Source organism: Brettanomyces bruxellensis, chromosome 2 (genome assembly GCF_011074885.1).
Source record: "Brettanomyces bruxellensis chromosome 2, complete sequence".
In the NCBI taxonomy this organism is placed as follows: Eukaryota; Fungi; Ascomycota; class Pichiomycetes; order Pichiales; family Pichiaceae; genus Brettanomyces; species Brettanomyces bruxellensis.
In genome coordinates, this window is record NC_054683.1 from 35,464 (window position 1) to 60,182 (window position 24,719).

Below are 24,719 nucleotides of genomic sequence, written 5' to 3' on the forward strand. Positions count from 1 at the left end.
CGAAGGCAGAACAAAGAAGAGGCAGAAGAAAAAAAAAATTAAGAAACAGAAAGTTACAAGTTCGTAATTCATGTGGAAGCAGATAAAACACAGAGCAATATGGCCAAAATAGTCGAAATTCGATGGGGGGAAAAATTTAGACGCCATATGGTTTACGGGGTAGAATAATACACACATTGACAGTAAGGTTGAATACCGAATAGTCGATAATACGTATGGAAAACAGAGAAAAGAGGGGGACCATGTGTGGGTTCAAGTGAACAAATATACAGATCAAAGATTACCTCAACAACCATTAAATGATCAAAGCCCGATAACGGACAGAGTGGTAGCATGTAAAAGCAAAAAAGAAAAGTGAGAAGATTGATGATGAATGATTACTTATTTAATTATTTGGGCAATGAATGCGACATGTTTCTCCCCTCGATCTTGAACTAAGATCCTGCAAGGAGAGCTGAAGACAGAACGGGAAAAAAAATTGGAAATAAAGAGGAAAAGGAAATTGAATAGGGCATACTCATCAAAGCCAGCACAGAAGTAGAATACGGATTCAAATAGGTTAATGTAAATACAAGCACCCAACGAGGGCGATTATCTGCTGGCTTGTCGACCGCTTACGGAACTCGGTGGGGTGATTTGTCTCATTATGCAGATTTCTTTTGGGACTGCTGCAGCATGAAACAGGCTACTTTCCATTTAGTCTTTTTTTTGCCGCATCTCGCGGAACAATTGCAGAGGACATGTCAAAAAATAAAAGGAAAAAGAACAGCTTTGATGTAATCAAAAAAAAAAATATTATCGGTCCACCAGATCCCAGCAGTACGGTGAATCACATCTGCCTACACGGCTGACACTGATAGGTCTTTGCCTTTAGTTCCTTGACAACAGCTTACAGAAGCAATTGCAGGCATCAATTTCCAATTTTAGAATAGGAAGAGCTCTCCCGCATATTTTTTGTATGCATTAATTTCTCCTGAAACTTACTTTTTTTTTCACCAGCCAACAAATGCTGCCGGAGAGTTTTCGGCCCCCGGAGAAAATCCCGATCCCACACTGAAAATCGCAAATTATAATTCAAGGGCTTGTCGGATCTTTCTCGGAAAATTTAATTTCGATCGGGGGTTACGTGATTGCACCAAGGCGTCCCAAATGAGATAGGCGAAGCATTCATGACTCTCAAAAATCTTTTCCGCTCTTCCGGCTTCCCTTGATAAACTGCAGATGTAGGGATGTGATATGCGTTGGTGGCAGACCGTCAATTCTGTGCTGGCCTAATTTTTTTGAGAATCCCTCAGAAGAAATTAATTTTGGATGATATTTGGAACAACAAATAAGAGCCGAGCCGATGGGAGAAGTTGCCAGAAATTAGGTGAATGTTAGAAATTTTGATGTCTGTTTTCAAAGCAAGGTAGGATAAAAGATGGTCATACTGATGAAGTGATCCAGAGCAGACTACTGCAGCATTGAATAAATACTGAATGCTCGAGCAAGGTATGATATCTCCTCCATTTCGATAGTCTCGCAACAGTTATTTATTTTTTTTATTTTGTTAATTTTTTTTTTTTCCTGATCGCGTTTACACGAATTCTTTCACCTGTCATTCCATTAAAGCTCCGAGTGAGCAGATAATGAGATAAAAAGACAGCACAGCGGAAACAGGAAATTTGTGAGGAGGTAACCAACTTTAATGGACATGCGAAATACGGTAGAAACTAAGCAGCAGCCACAGAACCGGGCAGTGGAAGAACTGCCGAGAAAGTATAACTTCTCTCTCTGGAATATATGGGTGGCATCATCATTGCTCAAGATTCTTCTGTTCCCAACGTATCATTCGACAGATTTTGATGTGCACAGGAACTGGTTGTCGATAACAAAGTTGTTGCCTCTTCGACAGTGGTATTTTGAGCATACCAGTCAGTGGACGTTGGACTATCCTCCATTTTTCGCATATTTTGAGTGGATACTATCGCGTTTTGTTCCTGAGGCCGTTGCCAGGGATGGATGCATCAAGCTCACAGCAAAGGATGGTGAATATGGATATTTGACGGTGATATTTCAACGGTCCACAGTTATAATCAGTGAGATTGTACTATTCCTCGCTTTGCAGAGACTTATCGATACATCTCGCTCGCTAAGGGAGAAGAAGAGAAATTTTGTAATTGCATCATCGATTGCACTCTCTCCCGGGTTCTTCATCATTGACCACATTCATTTCCAGTACAACGGGTTTCTATTTGCATTCCTGGTGCTTTCATTGGTGGAGGCACGCCTCGGTAACTATCGAAGATGCGCATTTTGGTTTGCTGTACTTCTTTGCTTGAAGCACATCTTTCTCTATATGGCACCGGCATACTTCGTATATCTCTTGTCTGGATTCTGTCTCAAGCATCGTAAGATTGACACGTCGAAGAGCTTTGGTGAAAATGTCAAACAGGTGCTGTTTGACACAATCATATGGCGTCATCTTTTCCAACTTGGGCTTATTGTGATTGGTGTCTTTACGGTTGCCTTTGGTCCGTTTGTATACTACGGTGAGCTTGATCAGGTGATGAGCCGGCTTTTCCCATTCTCCAGGGGGCTTACGCACGCTTATTGGGCTCCCAACTTTTGGGCACTTTACTCTTTTGTGGACCGCATACTTATTCAGCTTGGAAAGAACATCCCCGGGTTCGAACGGTTGGCATGCGCGATTCTCAAGAAGAGCCGGCCTGTTGATTACAGCGGGGCCAGCTCTCTAACGCGGGGAATAGTTGGAGATGTGGAATTTGTATTTTTGCCGCAAATACTCCCAGTTCACACATTCATGCTCACCCTCTTCTACCAGATCCTATGCCTCATTCCTCTATTCTTCCGGCCCTCCTACGAGCGGTTTCTTGGTGCTTTGACGTACTGTGCATGGACGTCTTTCCTGTTTGGCTGGCATGTTCACGAGAAGGCAATTCTTCTTGCTATAATTCCATACTCTTTCTGTGTTATTCAGGACCGCAAGCTTCTTCCGTCCTTTGAGCTTCTTGCCACCGCCGGGTACATCTCTCTTTTCCCGCTTCTTTTTGGCTCGGCCGAGTGGCTCTTCAAGGCTCTTATCACATTTGTCTGGGTGGTTGTGTTCAACACCAGTTTTAACGAGGTATGCCACTTTTCGACTACCCTGGCAAGACGGGCCGCTGCGCTCGATAGAATCAACTTGATCTACGAGTTTCTGATGGTTCCGTTCTGTCTTTTCATCCAGATGACTGACGTGGAAAGCAGGAATTTCCCTATTCTCGATCGGCTCCAGTTCCTTCGCCTAATGGCTTACAGTGTTTATTGTGGTGCGGGTGTTCTTTCTTCCTGGAACAGCTTCAGCTGGCTCTATTTCATGGATGACAGTGTTTGGGAGGAGAAGAAGGAGTGGTGAGAAGAGTGGTGAGAATTAATGATCGACGGATAACTAGGTGCTGGCATTAGCAGACTGCAAGTTGAATTCGAGAGACAGTCTAGGGCGACTACATGGTTACGTACACATATAAACAGACATAGCATTTATAGTAACACTGCGATCGCACAGCGGTTAGCGTAATTTACATAGTATTCTTCCGGGCGATGTCATCGAGGAAGTCGGAACAATAGGCCTGCATCTGGGAGAGCTTGGTTTTGAGAAAGGTCTCGACAGAGGGGTTTTCCAGGTCGTCGGGCGACAAGATATTGGCAGCAGCCATCAACTGGAGCACAGCCCGGGTGCCGACACGTTTGAGAAGCTCGTTATCGAGAGCCACGCTGTACAAAGCGCCAAACAAGGCGTCGCAGACCAAGGCTGTGCGAGAAGGAGGAATGGGCAGACCATCCTCAGCCGCCCTGGCAAGGATTCCCTTCAACATGTCGTGACGCATCAGGATGTAACGCACGGCGAACTCGATGAGGAGCCGCATCCGGGAGAGGGAGGAGTCACCAGACTGCGGGAGTGCATCTTTGAAGGGTCCGCCGTTTTCACAGGATTGGCGGACGATCCGAAGCTGGCGGTAAAAGACCTTCTCCTTTTCGGAGACGATGCGGAGGCGGGAGTCGTTTCTCTGGGACTTGAAGAAGAGCTCGCGGGCCTCGGGAACGAGTCCGGAGTTGATCCACTGCAAAAGCAAGGTCTGGACCTCGAGCCTCCAGTCGGAATCGTTGACTGTGACTATGCCTTTCGAATCGAGCGACTTCAAGAAGAGGCAGACGACCTTCATCAATCTCTGGATGGCGGGGCGGTCGTGCGACTGGTCATCCTGCAATTTGCGAATGACAAAACCGGTGACGTTGGCCAAGAGCTCCTTGATGACCATCCGGAGCTCGGTCTCGGAGAGAACGATGTGGCCGCACCGGCTGAACGAGTACCGGGAGGTGCGAGGGTCGGTGGAGGTGCGAGGGTTGCCCCTCTGGCCGATGAGGAGCTCGTGGAAGTAGTTGAAGATCCACTGGTTGGGTTCGCAGTTGGCGAGGAACCAGAGCAGGCTTGTGCGGAAGCCTTCAACCATCAAGAGCTCATCGACGATACTGAAGGTGGCGGAGGGGTTGTGGGAGATCATGCTGATCATGCCGGGGAAGGAGCAGATGTAGCTGAGGATGTACTCTGGCCGGAGGTGGTCGTCGTTGCCCCAGGCTTCCTTTTGGCCGTTTGTCATGAGCAAGTTTTCCTCGCCGTACTTGACGACGAATGCCACGGTGCTGATGATGTGCTGGCAGGTTTTTGCAGGCAGTGTTTTTGATTTCAAGGCTGCAAGGGATGCGAGGATGTTGTGCATGGGAAGGATGAAGGTGGATTTTCCAGCTGCCGAGGACTTAAGCAGGGCCTGGAACGCCGGTGTGAGGATGTTGTTCTGGCCGCGGCGGATGTCTCTTCTGTCTCTGAAGAGGGAGTCGAAGCCGATGTTGCGGGGGACGGGGGAGATGATGAAGCGTTTTGAAGGGGAGTGGCTGTTGGAGTTGCCGTTGGAGTTGCCATTGGAGTCCATATTGCGTGCGATGGCTGCCCAGACGACTTTTCTTTTGTCGTGAGGGGGATTTTGCTGATGGGAATTATCCTCCTCATCATCATGGAAATTAACATTTTGCTCATGGACATTAGTATTTGGCTGATGAAGATTATCATTTTGCTCATGGACATTATCCTTTTGCTCCTCCTCATTTTGCTCCTCCCCCTCCCGGATCACATCAGACAACAACTCCTCAATTCCGTCGTCGCCGTCCTGTATGACCATCCTGATGGAGTCGGTGAAGTCGTAGTCGGAGCACTCGCGGGGGTCATCCGGGTCTGGGTCCAAATCGCCGGGCATTTCAGCACTTTCAGTTTTCCCCACACCGTCAAGCCGGCAGACGCAGTCCGGGTGGATGCGGTAGGTGCGGAGGACACCGTCCAGGCCGTAGGCACGGCGTGGGGCCCCCCCGTAGGCGAGCGGGGGCTTGGGCAGGGCTTGGGCCAGCAGGGAGGGCTGGTGGTGCCGGGAGTAGTCGTCGTCCGGGTCGCTGTCGAAGTCCATCTCGAACATGTACCGGATGTCCTCATCGTAGCGGTCCTCGGTGTGGAAGGACTTCATGAGGCGGCCGACGTGGTCCAGCGGGGTGCCCATGGCGAGCAGTGCGGAGGCAAAGACCCGGTTGTCGCAGCGGAGCCGCGAGGAGCCCACGCGGCGGCCCCAGGGCCCCAGGAAGTGGTCGAGGGTCTCGTGGCGGAAATCGTGGGCCCGGCGGGCGTAGTCCTCATTGAGCACGAGGGCCACAGCGGACCGCAGGGCACTGGTGCCGCGGACAACCTCGCGGATGGGCTCCGGGTACCCGGGGAAGCCCTGTGCCTCGTCCTGGCGGTCGACCTGGAGCCCGAGCAGGATCACCTTGCTGCACAGCTTGTAGGCCTGGAGCAGCAGGTAGAGAAACGGGTTGAGGCACGGGTTGCGGGCCGGGGCGTACAGCCTGCCGATGGCCGTTATGCACACCACGCACACCGCGTAGACGAGCCGGAGCCGGTGGAAATCCGAAGCCTGGTACACGGGGCTGGCCAGCGTGGCCTCCGGCACCCAGTACTGCAGCGTTTCACGCCAGTCGGTGCTGCCGATCGCCCGCTGGAGCCCGGTCTCGTCGCAGCAGTGGAGTTTTTCGCTGCAGCAGCCCACGATCCACGCCAGGTCGCACGCCAGCCGGAATTCCCGCTCCCCCGTGTACATCGGCAGGCACACGGCCGCCACCACGTCGCACACCGTGGCGAGCGACGGCAGCAGCTCGTCGTACGGGCCGGTGTCCGCCGGCGTGGTCCAGGGGTCTGCCAGCGCGGCGATCACCGCGAACACCCGGCCTGGGTGCCCGGTGAGGCTGGCACCGGGCGGAGGCGGGAAGCACACGCCGTCGGGGTCCCCGGGCTCACAGTACCCAGACCAGGGACCCCGTGCTTCCACCCCGAGGTACTGCCCGAGTGCCCGGTGGAACGCCAGCGGGTCAAACCCTGCCCCGGGGCCCGTCTCCACGTCAAACGTGTACTCCTCCTCGTACTCGTACTCCGAGTCGTCTTCACTTTCGTAGTTGTAGTTGTTGGATGTGGAATTCACATTAGAGTTATCGCCGTTTTGAGCGTTCGACCTAATATCATTGTTGTCCCTATTTTGAGCGTTCGACCTAATATCATTGTTGTTCCTATTTTGAGCATTCGACCTAATATCATTGTTCATCCTATTTTGAACATTGGACCTAATGTCATTCTCATCAGATCTATCATTCCCATTTTGAGTCATCCTAATGTTATTAGAGCTATCGCTATTTTGTGCATTCATCCTAATGTTACTAGATCTATCTTGAGTCATCCTAATACCATTGCCGTTCCCCACCAACTTAATGCCATCGGAGTCCTCTTTAACCTCCCCCCCATCCACCTCTCCAGGTACTATATGCACATCCTTGCCCGTCTTTATCCGCATCCTCAACCTCCGCTCCTCCCCCCGCCTAAACCCACTCCGATCATACCCCTGCCGGTTGTACCCCTCCATATCGTACCCCTCATCATCGTACCCTTCCTCATCAAAGTCGAGCATGTCCTTCGGGTACTCTGCAAGCTCTTCCTGCTTTTTCAACTTGCTCTCCTTCCTACTTTTCCCCACATCAACACCCAAAATCTGCGCTCCGAAAACCCTGTCCTGCTCATCCAGGCTGCTGCCAACATTCTGCTTTCCAGTGTTTTCTTCTTCTTCTTTTTCTTCTCCTTTCTTCATCTCCTCCTTCTCCTTCCTACTTCTGCCTTTTCTGACAGACTTCTGTTTCCGTCTGTTCCCAGTAATCTTGCTAGTTATATTTTCTATTCTATCCGCCTTCTAGGCTGCTCGTATATCAATGCTTGCTATATCACGCTTTAATTGCCGCCTCGTCAATCTCTCATCCAATCATCAACACTTCAACCCTTGGCATTCGGTGAAATTTATCCTCCAATTTTTTCTTTCATCTTTTCTGGGCATCTCGCTTTTATTTTTCGTTTTTACTTTTTTATTTTTCGTTTATTTTTCGTTTTTATTCTTCTCTTTTCTCCCCCCACCTTGTGTCTACCTTTACTCTTACTACACTTCATAGCCTACCTAAGAACCTCACATTACTAACCTCTTCCATCCATCCTATGGGTAATCAAGCCTGTCAAGTGACCGGTATGGAGTGGCTGAACTCTCTTTATCCTCGCTTCTAGAATCTTCTCTTTCTTCCCCCTCAACCTTTCCCTTCAACTTTTCCTTCAACCTCTGCAACCAGGTCTTTGGTGGCTCGGTCCTTGTGAAAACCATCTCTGAAAACCTCAGCACATTTCTCCACATGCCTTCCTCCTTAATTCCATCTGGTCCGCTGAGCAAAAGTAATTCCTCTAAAATGGACTTTCTTTCCACTCTCAGATGGTTCACATAGCTCGTAAACAAATCTTTTGACTCGACTGACTGCTCGATGTCTTGATTGCAGTCTATTATTTCAGGATTCATGAATTTCGGATCCACATTCCAAAGATCATTTTTGATCTGGCCCCAGTTATTTTCCAATTGAGGAAAAATCCCCATGTGTGCATTCAAAAAGAAATAAAGACTCATATTTTTTTCACCCGCCATAATGAATGCCCGGCAGATCATCTCTGTGAAATACATCTCTTTCACCGTTCCAAACCGGTTATATAGGTCGTAAATTCCGGTCATGTGATCTAGATCCGGCGTTTGAAACAACAATTCCATCTCCCTCTTAATTGTTTCTCCATACTTACCATCCGTGGTGGGCTGATTCCAAATACTGAAAAATCTTTTGAAACTCCAGCCAGAACCTGGCTTTGACAAGGTTAATGATTTTGCTGTTAAGTCTCTTGTATCATGACTTCCACTTTTATCAACAAACGCTTCAAACGAAAGTGCTGTACTGCATGCTAACGGCTTCTTAATTCCATTTCCTCCTTTTGCCAGAAACTGTGGCTGGAGATTTGCAAATGCAACACTTGATGAGGTCCCAAGAGTACTGAAAATTCTATTCTCACTACTGGCTGATGATGCTTGTCTACTGCTATCTGAGCTTGAAATGATGCTGTATGCTTCATCGTATGAACAGTCGGCGGCAAAGCCGAGATAGTCGTCTTCTGATTGGTTGAATTGCATAGTAGAATACATTGCGGATATTAATTGCTGAAAAGAGATACAGAAGTCATTACAGTAAAGAAGGTGCTTCAATAACAATGCAGGACAATATATATATGGAGAGTGAATAAGCGCCAGAAGGCAGTCCCTTTTTCCCCGCACTGTTTTTGGAAAGTGGGAAAAAGAAGTAAAAAAGAAAAAAATAAAAAAATAGCGAATCAAGAATCAACGTAATATATAGTAAATCTAACTCTCGGAGAGCTCCGATAGCTTGCCATACCAGCTAGTTTGTCACAGAACTTGTTTATCACACACACAAATTTCACAATATTATAGTGGTAGATAGGGTTGAAATCACATAAATTCTTGCTCCTTTTTGCTAACTTGTCCATATAACCTCCCTGTGGTGAACAATTATACCCAAACTTCTCTGTTCATAGAATGTCTACAGCATCCAAAATCACACTTGCAGCTAGCATATGTCTATGCACAGCCACGTGCATAGGGGTGTACTGGCTAACGGAGTCCGAGAGAGACGTAAGTACGGGAAAAAGAGTGAAGCGGTCTGGCCAGATACTTGATACTAACACATATTCATGATTTGTCAGGCATTGAAGTGGGGGCCGATAAAGGATCAGGCACGACTAAATAAGAGAAACATGTCGAAGAAGCAGCTGGCAAACAGAGACGACTTCGAGGCGCAAAAGAAGCTCAAGGAGAAACTTTCGGCCGAGCAGGAGGTCACGGGAAAGATCGTGACGGCAGACAGCGGTGATTCTAGTTCGAGATGAGCAGAGAAAATGTATATAGAGATATTTATTCAATTCACGGAACTACGCAGGGGTGTCTGAAAGCAGGAAATGCTATCTATATTACAACGTCCAGACATGTACAATACACAGTAAAAGAGAAATAAAAAGAGAATAAGTGATGCAGAGGCAGGAGGCAGATCATCTCCTGGCGGATTTTAAGCGCTCACGTTTCCAGAAGCGGAGAAGTAAGTCACCGTAGCGGTTCATCTCCTCAACCTGGATCATGAGGCGGAAGTCTAGAAGCAGGAGGAACTGGAGCTCCAGGTGGTTCAGCTCCTCTAGCCTGAGGCCGCCAACCTTGGCATACCGGGAGTTTTTATAGAAGACATCACTGAAGAACTTGGACGCGACGGTAACGCCGGAGATGATCAATCTGTGGATGTTGTAGCTGTCGATAACAAAGGGAGGCGGTTGCTTGCCGTTGCCCGGGCTCGAACCGGTGTTTCTGGACTCCGCGAGCTCGCTGGCATTGTGTGCAATGCGGTCAAAGTAAACCAACAAGCTGAGAAACACGTCGTTGGTCATGGGGCAGTACTTGAGGATCCGGACCAGGTACGCGTGCAAGGAGATCGGCGGGATGTTTCGGCCGTGAAACGCCAACACGCTGGCATTGAATCTGTTGGCGCGGGTCGTTCCTTGCTCCTGCATCCCGAGAATATCCTGATCGTACGTTTCTGTGTGCAGCAGGTCGTTTGCCTCGACGATTTTCTGCAGCAACGACGAGAGCATCAAGAGGAGGTCCTGGGTCGGGTGCTCCGCAATATTGAGGTGGTCTCCCTCGGCTGCCAGCGGGCGGTGCAGCGAAAATTGGCCTGCGTTGAACGTCGGACCGTTTACCGCCTGGTAATTGCCCGGAAACTCGGCTCGGGAGGGCGTCTGCGAGAACCCGAACGACGCGTGGACCGGGGCCGACGACGAGATAAAGTGTGGGTGCTGGATTTGCAGCTGTGTTTGCCCCACAAGGCCAATTTCCCCCTGTTCGGCCGACCGGGAGGGGTTTCTGGGCGTTCCTTCGGTCTGGAAACGGCTCTCATCCCTGCTTTTTCCACCTCCATGCCTGTCGACAGCCTCCTGCGTGTCCTGGTACAACGTACCCGAGGAGGAGGAGGTCGTGGAGTAGGCCATGTCGTGCGAAACGTCGGTGGTCGCAGTAACAGGCATTGGCTGGGGCGGGAAGGCGACACCGGCCGGCTGAATGCCTGGCTGTGCACTGTATGAGGAGGCCATCTGAACGGGGGCCACGGTGGGCAGCACGGCGCTGCCGTACGAGGAGCTCACGTGTGTCGGTGTGTTGTGGTACGACAAAACATCTTGTCGTATCTGCTGCTGCGGTTGGTATTTGTGGTTGCGGAGAAACTGCGAGTGCACGGACGACGAAAAGGAGCCCTGCTGAAAAAACGAGGACACGTTTTGCTGCTGCTGGTGGGGAGGCAGAAGCCCGATCTGGCGTTCATTCTGTAATTTTGACGTGAGCAGGCTCCTCCTGGTGCCGTTCGGTGCACCAAAGCTGCCTGTTGGGTCTACAGCGGGCGTCCGGAGCTGGGCAGTGCTGTCGTAAGACCCCGGCCGCGATGCCGAGGACGCACCGAGCGAATTTCGATGCAAAAACGAGGTGGGAGGTGGGTTTGCCGACGGGCTGGCCCCAGTAAACGGCATGGAGCCGAAATTCGATGGGGGAGTCGCGTTTCTCGATGTGTAAGAGGAGGAAAACGATGACGACGGTATAAACGACGAAGAAGCATTGACTGAGGACGAGTTGAATGCGGCAGGCTGCTGATCGGAGCCTGCATGCCCGTTAGTGCCAGCACCTCTAATTGCTTGTGGCTGGGTTATGGTATTGTGCGAGGGCAGCATCCGCTAGATTACTTACACCTGTGCGAGAGTGTGCAATTAGGTGTAGTAGCGTGCTCCCTGTATGAGATTGTCACGGGAAAGGAAACCGAGGATTAACACCAACAGTCTTTCTTTTTTTTATTATGATGCTTTCTTTCTGGTTTAAATATGGAAAGCGGGGTCTGTGTATAGCAAAGCTGACGAGATCACGTATCCAGGCATAGATTTGTTCACGCCTATAATTGGAAAATGATGAACTGTTGTTTCTGCGAGGAAGTGCCGGCCGATATACTGTGAAAATCTAACGCCGAGAAATGATACACAAATCAATGAAATTAGACGCTCAACCTTACCCTGAACTGAATGCGATTAATTAATTGTTTGCAGGGGGCAGCAAGTTCCAATGGCAAATTTGTGTTGTGGACCCTTGCAACTTTTGTGCGTGTATGTGTGTTTGTGGATTCGTATCCGGATGCTCTCAGGTGCAAGTCTAAAAAAAATGCCGCTGAGATGTAGTAATTATTTTATTTACGTTTTATGTTGAGGTTAAGCGTATCTAATTCAAATTGAGGCAGAGAAAACCGAGGAGGAAAAAGAGAACGAATAATTTATTTTTATTTTAATTGCATTATTACTATCCCTATTATTATTAGCGGGAAGCGGCGAGGCCCGGGAGATGCGAACAAACAAACAGGGGGTTTGCATTGGTAATTTATTTTCAATTTATTTTTTGGGTGACATATTTAGATTTACCGCGGCCCAGGAACGAGCACCACCCCAGAACAAGAGCCACATGTTCTCATTAACTTTTGTTGCAGTCCAGAGCGTGCAATAAAAAATGAATAAATAGGTGGAGCAGTAAATAGAATCGAGACAAATGATAGAACCGATAAACAAATAAACATAAAGCATTAAACATAAAGCCATAAACATAAAGCAATAAACACAAACGAATAAATGCTACTCACGGAACTCGAAGATACGCCTTGAAACACTCCATAGTCTGTTTAAAATATTAAATACCGTTTTCATGATATTTCCTCTGTTCGTGGTCCCTGACCAACAAAAGTCCCTGAATAAAAACAATGCTCCTTTCTCGTTTTCGAATTTTTTTTTACTCCCTCTCTTTGGATCGATGTGCCAAGAATCAATAGAACAAACACAATTTTTGAAGAGAATATTTAGAAAATGCCAATCTTTAGAAAATGAGTATGATTTAGAAATGACCTATCTGAACAAACTATACGATTGCAATTTTCTCCATCCATATCCCAACTAACTCCTCAAACTCTAATCATGCTTCTATCCGGCTGCTATCTTAACGTCTTTCACTAAATTTCTTTCGCGGATTTCAAGGCTGTGCAGATCTCAACGGGCAGTCTAGTAAGTAAGTATTCAAGGCCAAAGCACTAAGAAGAAGTGGAATTGTTATTGGGATAACCTGCAACTCGTAAACAATCTCCAAAAGTCGAAACTAAGTTTATGGTGGGAAAGCAAACAAAACCTCAAACCCGTTTTATCTGAATCTGAATACGAAATGCGTGTTAAACGGTATTTATTGACATATAAACGAACAAAAAACCCATAAAGTAAAGAAAAGGCATACTATACCATGCCTTTCAAAGATAACGACGAAAAACTACCGGATGCCACACCTGAGAGTGAAATAAACGGTGATATGCAGAGCTCAAAGTGGAATAAGATAAAACCCAATCGACGAACGATGAATAACAATAATAATGTCAATGTGTGTCCACAAACAAATTAACCGGATCACTTGTAACCAAAGAATATTTCAGGATCCTCAATCACTATGCGCTTTTTCCCTTTCTTGGCCAACTTGAGATCCCTCTCGTATTTCCGTCTCAGCTTTTCACGTCTTTGTGATTCTCTTTCCTCAGCTTCATACTTTCTAACATAGATTATATCGTCTCTGTACAATTCGTGGCCTGGCTGATTTGTGGGTTCGAATGGCCTTAGGTCCTCCACCACTTTCAGGGGCAGATTGAAGAGCTCAAGGTTATGTTGCTGGGTATCTAAGGCAGAATTCGTGAAAACAGTAAAAATTGGCGTTCTTCTTCTCCTGATTCCGTCCTGGTAGTATTTTTCCTCCTTCAGTTGCTTCTTGCTCACCTCCCTGTACTTTTCCATGTCATCTTTGATCGTGGACGACTGCTTTCTCTTCTTCAAAAGCGATCCGGGCAAGTTATCAGTTTTATTATCGGCCCAAAAACGTGCTCCGGTTTGATGCATTAGCGGAAACTCTGACTCCCCCTGGTTTTGATAATCCTGAGCTGTCATACCTGCTTTTGAGCGGATTAAAGGCAGGCGAAGTGGTCTGTATCCACTGAATAGAATATCCAAGCAGAGGTCCTCTTTATCGATGTTGGAAGTGTTTGGAACGCGTGGAAATGAACTAACCCTGCTTTTGGAGCCCATATCCATGCTTAATGATTGCGAGTCTGTAGCAGGAGAGAACTCTAGGCTGGCCTGCTTTCTGATTTTGTGATGTTTCACAGATTCACGCTTTTTTTGCTTCTTAGAGGCAGCTTTTGAGTCACTACTGCAATTTGTACCTGATGTACGAGTCTCCGATGTTCTTGCAGCTGCCACAACCTTGACTTTCTCATCTGGATGTGAATTTGATGATGAAAATCTCACTGAGCGTACTGCTTGGGGTCCCGAGCGTGGTATTATGCTCAAAATAGAGCCCGATGTGTATTTAAGTGGTAATATTCTGCTGCTTGTACAAAACATGGTAGATGGACTTCGAATAGTGTACGGTCTGTAGTAAATTCCACGTCCTGTGAATGATAAAATTTCAAATGTGCTTTTCTAAACACCTTTCTCGCTTTTATCTTTTAATGGATAAGTTAAAATACGATGCCTAATATTCCCGTTATCTTGCTTATCTTTCTGAGTATCACGTTCCAAGTCCCAAATTAAATCTATTATACTTTTATTTCTGTCCCTAGCAACCAGTGCAGCAAGTGTAAACAACTTATATAAAGAGGTCTAACGAGATGAATGAAATAGAACCCATGCAGAAATGCACGGAAATGAGAAATTTACTAGCTGATACTTTACGTGCATATTTATATGTTTCATAATCAGAAATCAGGCGGTTTGCTGATGATGTGCGCGCCTCAGCCCTAATCAGAATTTATTTATTTTCTATTCTTCTAATTTAAAAAAAAGTGCTAATTAAATAAAACTTTGGTTTTATCGGGCGAATGCTGGCGGCTATTGCGTTACTGCCTTCTTTCTCCAACTTACCCCACACAAAAATTTTGAAGATCGTCGCGTCGATAATTCTATATTGTTTTTATTTGCCGCTTACTGCTTATAACTGTCTCTGGGCTTGCTTTGCCAGAGTTTTGTGCCTTCTCTCACCCTGCAATTTCTTTACTATTTACTCTTCTAAGCACAGAGGATGCTTTATCATTTTTTTTATTCTAGGATTTTCCTCGGAATTTCTACATTCCACCTCTCCATACCATAACAATACACCATTCGGGATTTATAGCGCTGTTATCGGCTAAAAATAGACTGAATAATGTGACGAAACGACGAATATACAGACGTCAATCGACGCTTATGGAGCCATAACTATCATAACTATTCACAGATGTGGCGGTGCACAATTATTTTAGCAATGCAAGGAACACACGATGCACAGTCTTTCAATAAAATGCATTAAATGAAATCGCAATTTCCTGCGAAACGTAAAACTACAAAAAATCAGACATTGCGGTATTGGTACCACATCAGAGTTATCTTTGAAATTGCAGAAACCAGGTTATTGACATACATTTCATGCTTTCCCACTGGGGTGTTGAGCCACAATGAATTCTACAGAAAAACGACTCTTAAAAGAGTATAGAAACGTCCAGAGAGAGCTTCATGGAACCAAGAATAGCTCATTAAGGAAGTCTGGACTTTTAGAATTGAAACCAACGTCACAGTCGGATATGTATGAGTGGAGTGCCACAATTGAAGGGCCAGATAGTACGCCTTACGAAAATACAGCATTTGATCTTGATATCAAGATTCCAAGAAGTTATCCACTAGAACCACCGGCAATCTACTTTGTTGTGCTTTCGGATGAGACTATAAGGAAACTGCAGGGTAGAAGTAATAAGAAAGACATTGAAGTTTCAAAAAAAGCACCAATAACTCGTAAATGCTTCAAGATGCCACACCCAAACGTTAATTTTAACACAGGAGAAATATGCCTAGATATATTGAAGAAGAGATGGTCGCCGGCCTGGACGTTGCAAAGTGCCATTTTAGCTATAGTAGTGCTTCTATCGAATCCCGAGCCAAGCAGCCCGCTAAATGTGGACTTGGCGAATTTATTGAGATGTGAGGATGAAACTGCTTACAAGGCTCTTATTAGATTTTACATAGAAGAATACAGCGCCATTTCGACGTAAAATACGAAATTTCACGGCTTACACACCTGCTCCGGACAGTAAAAGCAAACTCAACTAGATAGTTATATCTATAATTAATGCGAAACACCACGCAAAGAAAGTTACATACAACGACATAAAATCACTATTAAACCACTTAGTTCTGCTTCTTCTCCTTCTCTTCGTGCTCCTTGATAACCTTCTTGACGATCTTCTGCTCCTCAATCAAGAAAGCTCTGATGATTCTGTCCTTGACACAGTTAGCACATCTGGAACCTCCGTAAGCTCTGGAAACAGTCTTGTGAGTCTTTGAGATTGAGGCGTACTGTCTTGGTCTCAAAACGGCAATACCTGGCAAAGGGACACCGCAGTCACCACACTTTGGTCTGCTGGCCAACTTCTTGATGTGGTGTGCAACCAACTTTCCACCTGGGGTCTTCACAACCTTGATCTGGTTAGACTTGGTGTTGTCTGAAATAAAAAGAGGATATGTTAGTATTCCATGTTACTTGAGAGTATATGGGTTGTGCCCAGTCACAATAAGCCCGTTTGCCGATATGAAGTAATGAAATCTCATCCTTAATGTCCACACTCGATAAATTATGCAACGTGTGTGTCTAGAAGAACAATTACATATAATGGTTGCATCTTCCTTCAATCCGACCTGATCTTTAGTTTGTTTGTTGTAAACGTCTTTCTGTACAGTCTGCACACCAACAGATGATACTTGTAAGATTGCTGCCTTGTGATTTTCCAACTGCATGACCTTCTATTTGCGAGCTCTTACTTCCTTGCTTGTCATAATATCATGATACTGCTTTGAACTAATTCATAAACCGCTTTATGTTGATGCACTGTAATAAACATGAATATAATTGTTGATACCTCTGTTTTGCGCCCTTGTCAAGTATGTTCACCCATATCCCAAATTAACAACCAAACCTTCATCTTCTACAACATTGACTTCATTGCTCCTGACACTTGTTAACGACGACATAAACCGCCCCATATTTAATACGTACATGGATTTCTTCTTCTTAGGGTAACTCTCTGAGCCATCTTGAAGTTCTTATTTGCCTGTGATTGGTCTTTTCAGATACCTAAAGCTTTTGCAAACTTGTGTTAAAGAGATATCGTCTTGAACTATCTCTGGCAATATGTTTTTTTTTCACCTATCATCCTGAGAGAAATTTGAAATTCGCTCCAGCACTGAGGCTAGTCGAGCAAAAAATTTTTACCAGCTTAATAACTGCTAGAGGTGTGAGGGTTAACCATTTTTTTGAGAAAAAGGGCTTGCCTACATTTCATTTTATTTTTTGCTTTAAACTAAGCAAAGTCACGTGATGCGGCCACAGCCGCATAAAATGCGCTTATCAGGCTATCAGGATCGAGAGAGGTGGCACGTTAAGTGATAAATGCTCCCACATAAATGGCAATATAAACGATCGTGAGCTCTACGAAATGTTATGCCTACGAAATTAAAAGATCATTTATCGAAAAAACTGTATTCATACTATAAAAGCAGTAGATACCATAGATCACGTGACCTGCAAAACCGAGATCTAGTTAATGAAAGCTGTCTTAGTTCTTCTCGAGAGCAACAACTTCCATCTCTAATGGAACACCCAATGGCAACTCCTTGACAGCAACACAAGATCTGGCTGGTTTGTGAGTGTTGAAGTACTTAGCGTACACCTCGTTGAACTCACCAAACTTGGAGATGTCGCTGAGGTAAATGTTGCACTTGATGATATTCTCAAGAGATGAATTGGAGTCCTCGACAATTCCTAAGACATTCTGGATAACCTGTTCAGATTTAGCCTTGAAATCACCATTAACTGGCTTTCCATCAACTGTGAATGGAATTTGGCCGGAAACAAAGACGAATCCATTGGCCTTAATGGCATGAGAGTAGGAAGCGGCAGCTGGAGGAGCTCTGGTAGAGCTGACAGGGGTGACCTTGCTGGATAAAGCCATTCTGAATAAACTTGGACGAGCGGTAAAAGCCAATCTTTGGTTGAGTCTCAATGACTGTTTTGCTGCCTTTGCGAAGAACGACATGGTTATAAATTGAATCTGGTTAATTGTGGAGAGAACGGCCTTTAATGGATTTTCTATCGAGGTGGAGTTGTGTCGTATACTCCGCCAATTGAGCAGCGAAAAGTGGCTGGTAAATACTTTGAAACTTGATTGTGTGCGCTTTTAATTTAATTTTTTTTTGGTTTTCCTGAGTTTTCGAGGATAAGAAATACCAAAATTCCGTTACCGGAGATGCCTGCAGATTTCGGCAAACACTTTTTTGCAGCAGCGGATGAACGAAGTGAAATGAGAATGATGGAAAGGAAGTCCGCCTGAACAGAAATCAGCAAAAATAGACGGCTTTTGCATCACTATTGACGGGTCGATCGGACTTTGATTTCAAGTTTGAACTGATCAGCAAGACTTTATCTTCCTATTCGATACTTAGAATAAAAATAGTATACCGATAACTAGAAAAGTTTTAGATTTAACAAAAGCTTGCCGTTCAGATTACAATACAAAAGCATATATGTATCACTAGCAGAGGGGCACATTTCATCTGCGCACATACAGACATCAGCTTACACCCTTTCTCAGGACACTTCCATCGTTAAATTACCTCTTTTACTAATTACTGTGCAACGTGCGAATAAGCTCTGCTTACCTAAGCAAGATCGGCTCACACCGAATTCACCCCAAACCGCCATTGTTCTCCTTAATATTTTTCGACTATTTTTCACCGCTCGCTTTTCTTCTTTGGTCCAAATGACTCAACTATTTTCGCATTGACAATATTGTCAAGAAGCGAGAAGCATTCCGTAAGCAACATGTGCAAGTAGCAAAGTGCTTCAACCAGCATGTAAATGCAACTGAATCCCATTAACAAATTATTGAATTTGCAGGTTGATCTGTAGTGATTCTTCTTATACTGTCTGATCGAGGAGTCGGAGGTCCGGATTTTCGGCCCACTAAGCGTAGAGGAAAAGTGAATAAAATGAATAAATAATCTTCAACATGTAATTTTTTTTCAGGACATATTTTCTCGGCCGTCATCGTATTTCAGTACTTCTGAGAAGCATTTGCTTTCTTTATTTGGACTCCATACTTTTGAAATTTCCCTTTCATCAGAGAGAGACCAAAAGACTAAACGTACAGATAACAACATGGATTTAGTGAATTACCTTCAAGACAGGCTCATGTTTGCAGTCCCAAAGAGTAAGTAACGAAAAAAAGGAGATGGAAGTTGGAAAAACATGAAAAGACATTAATCGAGGTCTGTTTTGCCTTTTGCCAAAGTCATTTCGAAAGATCGACACATACTAACATGGTTTCTTATTTTATTCAGAGGGACGTTTATATGAGACGGCACTCAACCTTTTGAAAGGTGCAGATATTCAGTTCCACCGATCAAAAAGACTAGATATAGCCATCTGCCTTAACTTGCCGATCGCTTTGATCTTTTTGCCAGCAGCAGACATCCCTACCTTCGTTGGTGAAGGTAGATGTGATATTGGTATAACTGGCAAAGATCAGGTGATGGAAAGCAACGTTGATGTGGATCTGGGACTTGATCTGCGATTTGGAAAGTGCAAGTTGCAAATCCAGGTTCCAAGAAACGGCCCATACAAAAAGCCAGAGGAGCTTATTGGAAAGACGATTGTGTCGACTTTTGTCAACCTTACAAAGCAATATTTCGAGAAACTCGAAGGTGTGAAGCCTGGTGAGCCTTTGAAGACCAAGATCAAATATGTTGGAGGCTCTGTGGAAGCTTCGTGTGCTTTGGGAGTTGGAGATGCCATTGTTGATCTTGTGGAAAGTGGCGAGACCATGAAGGCTGCTGGATTGCACCCAATCGAGACAGTTTTGAGCACATCGGCCCACCTTATTGTCTCAAAGCATCCATCACACCCAGAATTGGTGGAAGTTATAAAATCGAGAATGGAAGGTCTCTTGGCAGCACAGAAGTATGTTCTCTGTAACTACAATGCTCCTAGAAACAAGCTTCCAGAGTTGCTTAAGGTGACACCAGGAAGAAGGGCAGCTACCGTTTCCCCATTAGAGGACGATGACTGGGTTGCAGTTTCCAGTATGATCCAGAGAAGTGACATGGCCAACATTTTGGATCAGTTGAAATCTTTAGATGCCAGTGACATTCTTGTGTTTGAGATTTCGAACTGCAGAGTTTGAAGTGTGTCGATCGGTAATAGATTATATTATTTGGCAGGAGGTGTAGTTGTATCGTTGTACTTGTGGAATTGATGTAGTTTGGATTTGGATTCTGTAATGTTTGCGTAGCGATCTTTGTATGGTCATTTGTGTATGTTGATTTTTACCCTTGCACTCACAGCCACCTTCAGTTCAACCTCTTCTAATGGTCTTGATATTTATCTACCCTAACATGCACAGTTGTGAGTTATTTCGAATCCCGTTTGTGCAACTCTGCTTGCCGTTTTTAGACATTCCGCGGACTCGAGAGGAAAGAAAAGAGGCTTATCCTGGCAAGTTCTTGGCGGGGCACATTTCGGCAAGGTAATTTTTTTGGATCATGTATTTATTTTTATTTTTATTTTTTTTTAAACATTCATCGCCTGTCTTTTCCCCGTGTCTTGTCTTTTTTCGTTTAATATGTTGTATTGGTTTACATTGCAACCATCCAAGCTTTGCATTTAAACACTCAACAGCACATATCAGTTTGCAGAGTGCCTACAGCATAAATTTGAGGAAAGCAATCGACATTTGTCAATCGCCTCGTATAGTAAGGCAAAAGCATTGGATAGTGCATTCAGTTTGATGAGTAGCATCGATCATACAGCAGGTACACACAACCAGAGAAGCATTGCAAGGAATAGCAGCAAGAGTTTTCAACAGGACAGTGCACATTACACGGACGACCCGGCAGCCGATTATTGGAAAAGTGAATTAGAGGAGTCGAAGAAGGGTGAAGGGGAGGAAGTGAGGGAGGATAAAGAAGATAGAGGAAGGAGTAACAGGCAAGAGAGTGAAAGTACAGAAGGCCACAAAAGCAAGAGTCAAGAAAGGCCAGGAAATCGAGAAAGTCAAGAGGGAGTTTGGTCAGGCAATATAACCAGCAACAGTCAAAGTAATAGCAACAACAACCTGGCAGGATTTAATTTGGACAGAGACTTCGAATCGACGCTCAACGCGGCTTTGCAGAGCATAGACGCGAACCCGGTGGTTCAGCAGGCGGGCCAGCAGCATTCGGGCCGCCAGACAGAGTCCGTGTCGCTGCATTCGTGGGGGATGAGCGAGGGGCAGTCGGCGTACCAGTCGACGAACGAGGTGGCGCGCGGGGAGGGCCCACCGTCAGGGTTCAGGGACGAGGGGGCTGACCGAGAGGGGTTGGTTGGAGTTTGGCCGGGCGCAGGGAGTACCGGGCACGGAGGGCGCATGAGCGCAGGTGCAGCAGGCTCAGCAGGCTCAGCAGGCGCAATTGGCGCAATTGGCGCAGGGGGTGAAGTTAGCACGAGAGGCGCGCGCCCCACGTCCGGGTGGAAGGGGTACGTCGCCCGGGTTTTCCCGAACATCTTCGAGGCCCTGGAGGAGGCCCGGCGATCGCCCCGGCAGAGCACCGGACAGCCCCGGGACAGAGTGGTGTATCCCGGGATGCCCAGCGGGCAGTTCGCGAGCAACGCGATTTCAAACGCAAAGTACAACGCGTTGACATTCCTTCCGATGACGTTGTACGAGCAGTTCAAGTTCTTCTTCAACCTGTACTTTCTCTTGGTGGCGTTGTCGCAGGCGATTCCGGCGCTTCGCATAGGCTATCTCTCGTCTTACGTTGTGCCGCTAGCATTTGTGTTGGCGGTGACCCTCTGCAAGGAGGCGGCGGACGATATCGGGCGGCGGCGGCGGGACAGCGAGCAGAATAACGAGCGGTACGAGGTGGTGGGGGAGGAGGCCCCGGTGAAGGCCCGGGACTTGAAGTGTGGGGACGTGGTGAGGCTCCACAAGGGGGTCCGGGTGCCGGCGGACGTGGTGTTGGTGCAGTCGAGCGAGAGCTCCGGGGAGGTTTTCGTGAAGACGGACCAGTTGGACGGCGAGACGGACTGGAAGCTCCGGGTGGCGTGCCCGGTGACACAGGGCGTGCCCGTGGAGGAGCTTCGGGGCATCCGTGCCCGGGTGGGCCCGCCGTCGAAAAGCATCCACGGGTTCGTGGGGCAGCTGCACCGGGGCCCGGAGTCCATCGGGCTGACCGTGGACAACACGGCGTGGGCCAACACGGTGGTGGCCAGCGGTACCGCAGTGGGCCTCGTGGTGTACACCGGGCGGGACACCCGGCAGGCGATGAACACGTCGGCACCCCGGGCCAAGACCGGGCTCCTCGAGCTCGAGATCAACGGCATCTCCAAGATTCTCTGTGCGAGTGTCTTCGTGCTCTCCGTCGGGCTCGTTGCCGCCACCGGGTTCCAGTCTCACAGTTGGTACCTGGACGTGATGCGTTTCTTGATCTTGTTTTCGACCATCATCCCGGTGTCTCTCCGGGTCAACCTTGACCTCGGCAAGTCCGTCTACGCGCACCAGATCCAGCACGACCGCCACATCCCGGGCACCGTCGTCCGGACCAGCACCATCCCGGAGGACTTGGGCCGCATCGAGTATCTTCTGAGCGACAAGACCGGCACCTTGACCCGGAACGTCATGGAGCTCAAGAAGTTGCACCTGGGCAGCGTCTCGTACGCCGGGGAGGCTCTGGAGTTCGTGTCGCAGGCCGTGGCCAGGGAGAGTTCCAATGCTGGAAATGCCCCCTCCCGGGGTTTCAGGGCGTCCCGGGCATCCCGGGCTGCAGCCCTCGTGCTCACCTTGGCCGTGTGCCACAACGTCACGCCCACGTACGATTCCGGGGATCTCGAGTACCAGGCATCGTCGCCCGACGAGATCGCAATCGTGCAATTCACGCAGGCGATGGGTCTGGCGTTGGTGAGCCGGGACCGGCACGGGCTGGCCCTCCGGCACGGTGCGACGGGGAAAATCCAGAAATTCGACATCTTGCAGACTTTCCCCTTCAGCTCCGACACCAAGCGGATGGGGATCGTGGTCCGGGACGTGGCGTCGGGCCAGATCTGGTTCATGGAGAAGGGTGCAGACACGGTGATGGCCAAGATCGTGGAGAAAAACGACTGGCTCGAGGAGGAGGCCAGCAATATGGCCCGGGAGGGTCTCCGGACGTTGGTGGTGGGCCGCAAGCGGGTGGCCCCGGAGGTGTACGGGGAGTTCGCCCGGGAGTACCGGGCAGCCTCGCTGTCGATGGCGGGCCGCGACGCCGCAATGGCCGCCGTGGTGTCCCGGTACTTGGAGCACAGCCTGGAGCTCCAGGGCCTCACCGGGGTCGAGGACCGGCTCCAGGAGGGCGTGAAGTCCAGCATCGAGTCGCTGCGTAACGCCGGGATCAAGATCTGGATGCTCACGGGCGACAAGGTGGAGACCGCGCGGTGCGTGGCCGTGAGTGCGAAGCTAATTGCCCGGGGTCAGTACGTGCACACGGTGGAGGGGGTCGGAGAAAGCCGGGATGATGTAGACGGACAAAACCGGAACGCCCACCTCGACTATCTCCTCGCCAACCCGGGCTGCTGCCTCCTCATCGACGGCCAGTCCCTCGCCTACTACATGGCCACCCCGGCCCGCCGTACGCACTTCTGCCGTGCCGTCGTTCCCCTCCCCGCGGTGATTGCCTGCCGGTGCACACCGCAGCAAAAAGCAGACGTGGCATCGCTGATCAAGAATGCAACCGGCAAGCGTGTGTGCTGCATTGGTGACGGTGGAAATGACGTCAGCATGATCCAGTGTGCAGACGTGGGTGTCGGAATTGTGGGCAAGGAGGGTCGGCAGGCGTCGCTCGCCGCCGATTTCTCCATCACGCAGTTCTGCCACCTCACAAAGCTCCTTCTCTGGCACGGCCGGAATTCCTACAAGCGGAGTGCCAAGCTCGCGCAGTTCGTCATCCACAGGGGGCTCCTCATCTCCGTCTGCCAGGCTATGTACTCCATCTGCTCCGCCTTTGCACCGCTTGCCCTCTTCCAGGGCTGGCTCATGGTCGGTTACGCCACGCTCTACACCATGGCCCCTGTCTTTTCGCTCGTGCTCGACTACGACGTCGGCGAGGACTTGGTCACGCTTTACCCGGAGCTCTACCGCGAGCTCACGGGCGGCTCTGCCCTCTCCTACCGCACCTTTTTCGTCTGGACGGCCGTCTCACTCTACCAGGGGGGTGTTATCCAGGGCCTCGCACAGCTTTTCACCGGGCTTGATGAGTCTCTCTTCACCTCCATGGTCGCACTCAGCTACTCCGCATTAATCATCAACGAGCTTGTCATGGTTGCTCTCGAGGTCCACACTTGGTCCCATCTCATGGCCTGGTCTCATCTCGTCACTCTTGCCGCCTACATCGGCTCGTTTCCGTTCCTCTCCGATTACTTCGATCTTCACTACGTTGCCTCTTTCTCCTTCTGCTGGCAGTTGGCCTTCATCCTTACCCTTTCATTACTTCCCATCTGGGGTGCCAAGGCTCTTACCCGGAGGCTCCATCCTCCTACTTATGCCAAGGTCCAGCAGGCTTAGGGTTGCGATATGGTTGAAGTTTTGGTTGGTATCTAATTCGGCTTGGGCATGATTGAAGTGTTGGTTAGTATCTAATTCAGCTAATTAGGCATGATTGAAGCGTATTTCTTGTGTTACTTGGGCTGATTCTATTTACATCCACCAACCACTAGGTTTCTCCTGGTGTCTTTCAACATTAACATTGCTGTCGATCTCATCGGAGCAATGAACATACTTCAAACTATATGCTTAAGTTGGCAACAGCCTGATTTTCTTTTATATTAATACGTTGGTATGCTCGCTGTCCTTGGATTCTTCTTAATACTTTGTATCTACTCCCTGCTGGCATGTCCAGCTTTTCTTAATATAGCAGCGAATAATAATCATAACTGTGAAGCTCCAAATTGTTAACGAAGCGTTTTAGCATTGTAGGAATGCCATACTTTTCTGCCTAATTCGGATATTATCTAGATGTACAAAATATGCATAATCATTTC

At 47.8% G+C, this 24,719-nt stretch overlaps 10 protein-coding genes across 10 annotated transcripts; 4 read left to right on the plus strand and 6 right to left on the minus strand.

Moving 5' to 3' along the window:
* Positions 1-1,687: 1,687 nt before the first annotated feature.
* Positions 1,688-3,397, plus strand: BRETT_005177 (uncharacterized protein; the record flags this gene model as incomplete). Its single annotated transcript, XM_041283659.1, has 1 exon — positions 1,688-3,397. One exon carries the CDS (start codon positions 1,688-1,690, stop codon positions 3,395-3,397), a length of 1,710 nt encoding a protein of 569 aa, XP_041134611.1.
* A 163-nt stretch (positions 3,398-3,560) lies between these two features.
* Positions 3,561-7,211, minus strand: BRETT_005178 (uncharacterized protein; the record flags this gene model as incomplete). The annotated part of the gene is made up of 1 exon (XM_041283660.1): positions 3,561-7,211. The coding sequence occupies one exon, from the start codon at positions 7,209-7,211 to the stop codon at positions 3,561-3,563; it is 3,651 nt and encodes a 1,216-aa protein (XP_041134612.1).
* A 393-nt stretch (positions 7,212-7,604) lies between these two features.
* BRETT_005179 (uncharacterized protein) lies at positions 7,605-8,621 on the minus strand (the record flags this gene model as incomplete). Its single annotated transcript, XM_041283661.1, has 1 exon — positions 7,605-8,621. One exon carries the CDS (start codon positions 8,619-8,621, stop codon positions 7,605-7,607), a length of 1,017 nt encoding a protein of 338 aa, XP_041134613.1.
* A 563-nt stretch (positions 8,622-9,184) lies between these two features.
* BRETT_005180 (uncharacterized protein) lies at positions 9,185-9,379 on the plus strand (the record flags this gene model as incomplete). Its single annotated transcript, XM_041283662.1, has 1 exon — positions 9,185-9,379. The coding sequence occupies one exon, from the start codon at positions 9,185-9,187 to the stop codon at positions 9,377-9,379; it is 195 nt and encodes a 64-aa protein (XP_041134614.1).
* A 159-nt stretch (positions 9,380-9,538) lies between these two features.
* On the minus strand, positions 9,539-11,254 carry BRETT_005181 (uncharacterized protein; the record flags this gene model as incomplete). Its single annotated transcript, XM_041283663.1, has 1 exon — positions 9,539-11,254. One exon carries the CDS (start codon positions 11,252-11,254, stop codon positions 9,539-9,541), a length of 1,716 nt encoding a protein of 571 aa, XP_041134615.1.
* A 1,752-nt stretch (positions 11,255-13,006) lies between these two features.
* BRETT_005182 (uncharacterized protein) lies at positions 13,007-13,990 on the minus strand (the record flags this gene model as incomplete). The annotated part of the gene is made up of 1 exon (XM_041283664.1): positions 13,007-13,990. One exon carries the CDS (start codon positions 13,988-13,990, stop codon positions 13,007-13,009), a length of 984 nt encoding a protein of 327 aa, XP_041134616.1.
* Positions 13,991-15,078: 1,088 nt separating this feature from the next.
* On the plus strand, positions 15,079-15,669 carry BRETT_005183 (uncharacterized protein; the record flags this gene model as incomplete). The annotated part of the gene is made up of 1 exon (XM_041283665.1): positions 15,079-15,669. One exon carries the CDS (start codon positions 15,079-15,081, stop codon positions 15,667-15,669), a length of 591 nt encoding a protein of 196 aa, XP_041134617.1.
* Positions 15,670-15,805: 136 nt separating this feature from the next.
* On the minus strand, positions 15,806-16,411 carry RPL34A (60S ribosomal protein L34A; the record flags this gene model as incomplete). Its single annotated transcript, XM_041283666.1, has 2 exons — positions 15,806-16,119; positions 16,282-16,411. 2 exons carry the CDS (start codon positions 16,409-16,411, stop codon positions 15,806-15,808), a joined length of 444 nt encoding a protein of 147 aa, XP_041134618.1.
* An 818-nt stretch (positions 16,412-17,229) lies between these two features.
* Positions 17,230-17,709, minus strand: MMF1 (Protein mmf1, mitochondrial; the record flags this gene model as incomplete). The annotated part of the gene is made up of 1 exon (XM_041283667.1): positions 17,230-17,709. One exon carries the CDS (start codon positions 17,707-17,709, stop codon positions 17,230-17,232), a length of 480 nt encoding a protein of 159 aa, XP_041134619.1.
* Positions 17,710-18,830: 1,121 nt separating this feature from the next.
* NEO1 (Putative aminophospholipid-translocase) lies at positions 18,831-24,243 on the plus strand (the record flags this gene model as incomplete). The annotated part of the gene is made up of 3 exons (XM_041283668.1): positions 18,831-18,882; positions 19,013-19,826; positions 20,349-24,243. The coding sequence occupies 3 exons, from the start codon at positions 18,831-18,833 to the stop codon at positions 24,241-24,243; spliced, it is 4,761 nt and encodes a 1,586-aa protein (XP_041134620.1).
* Positions 24,244-24,719: the final 476 nt, after the last annotated feature.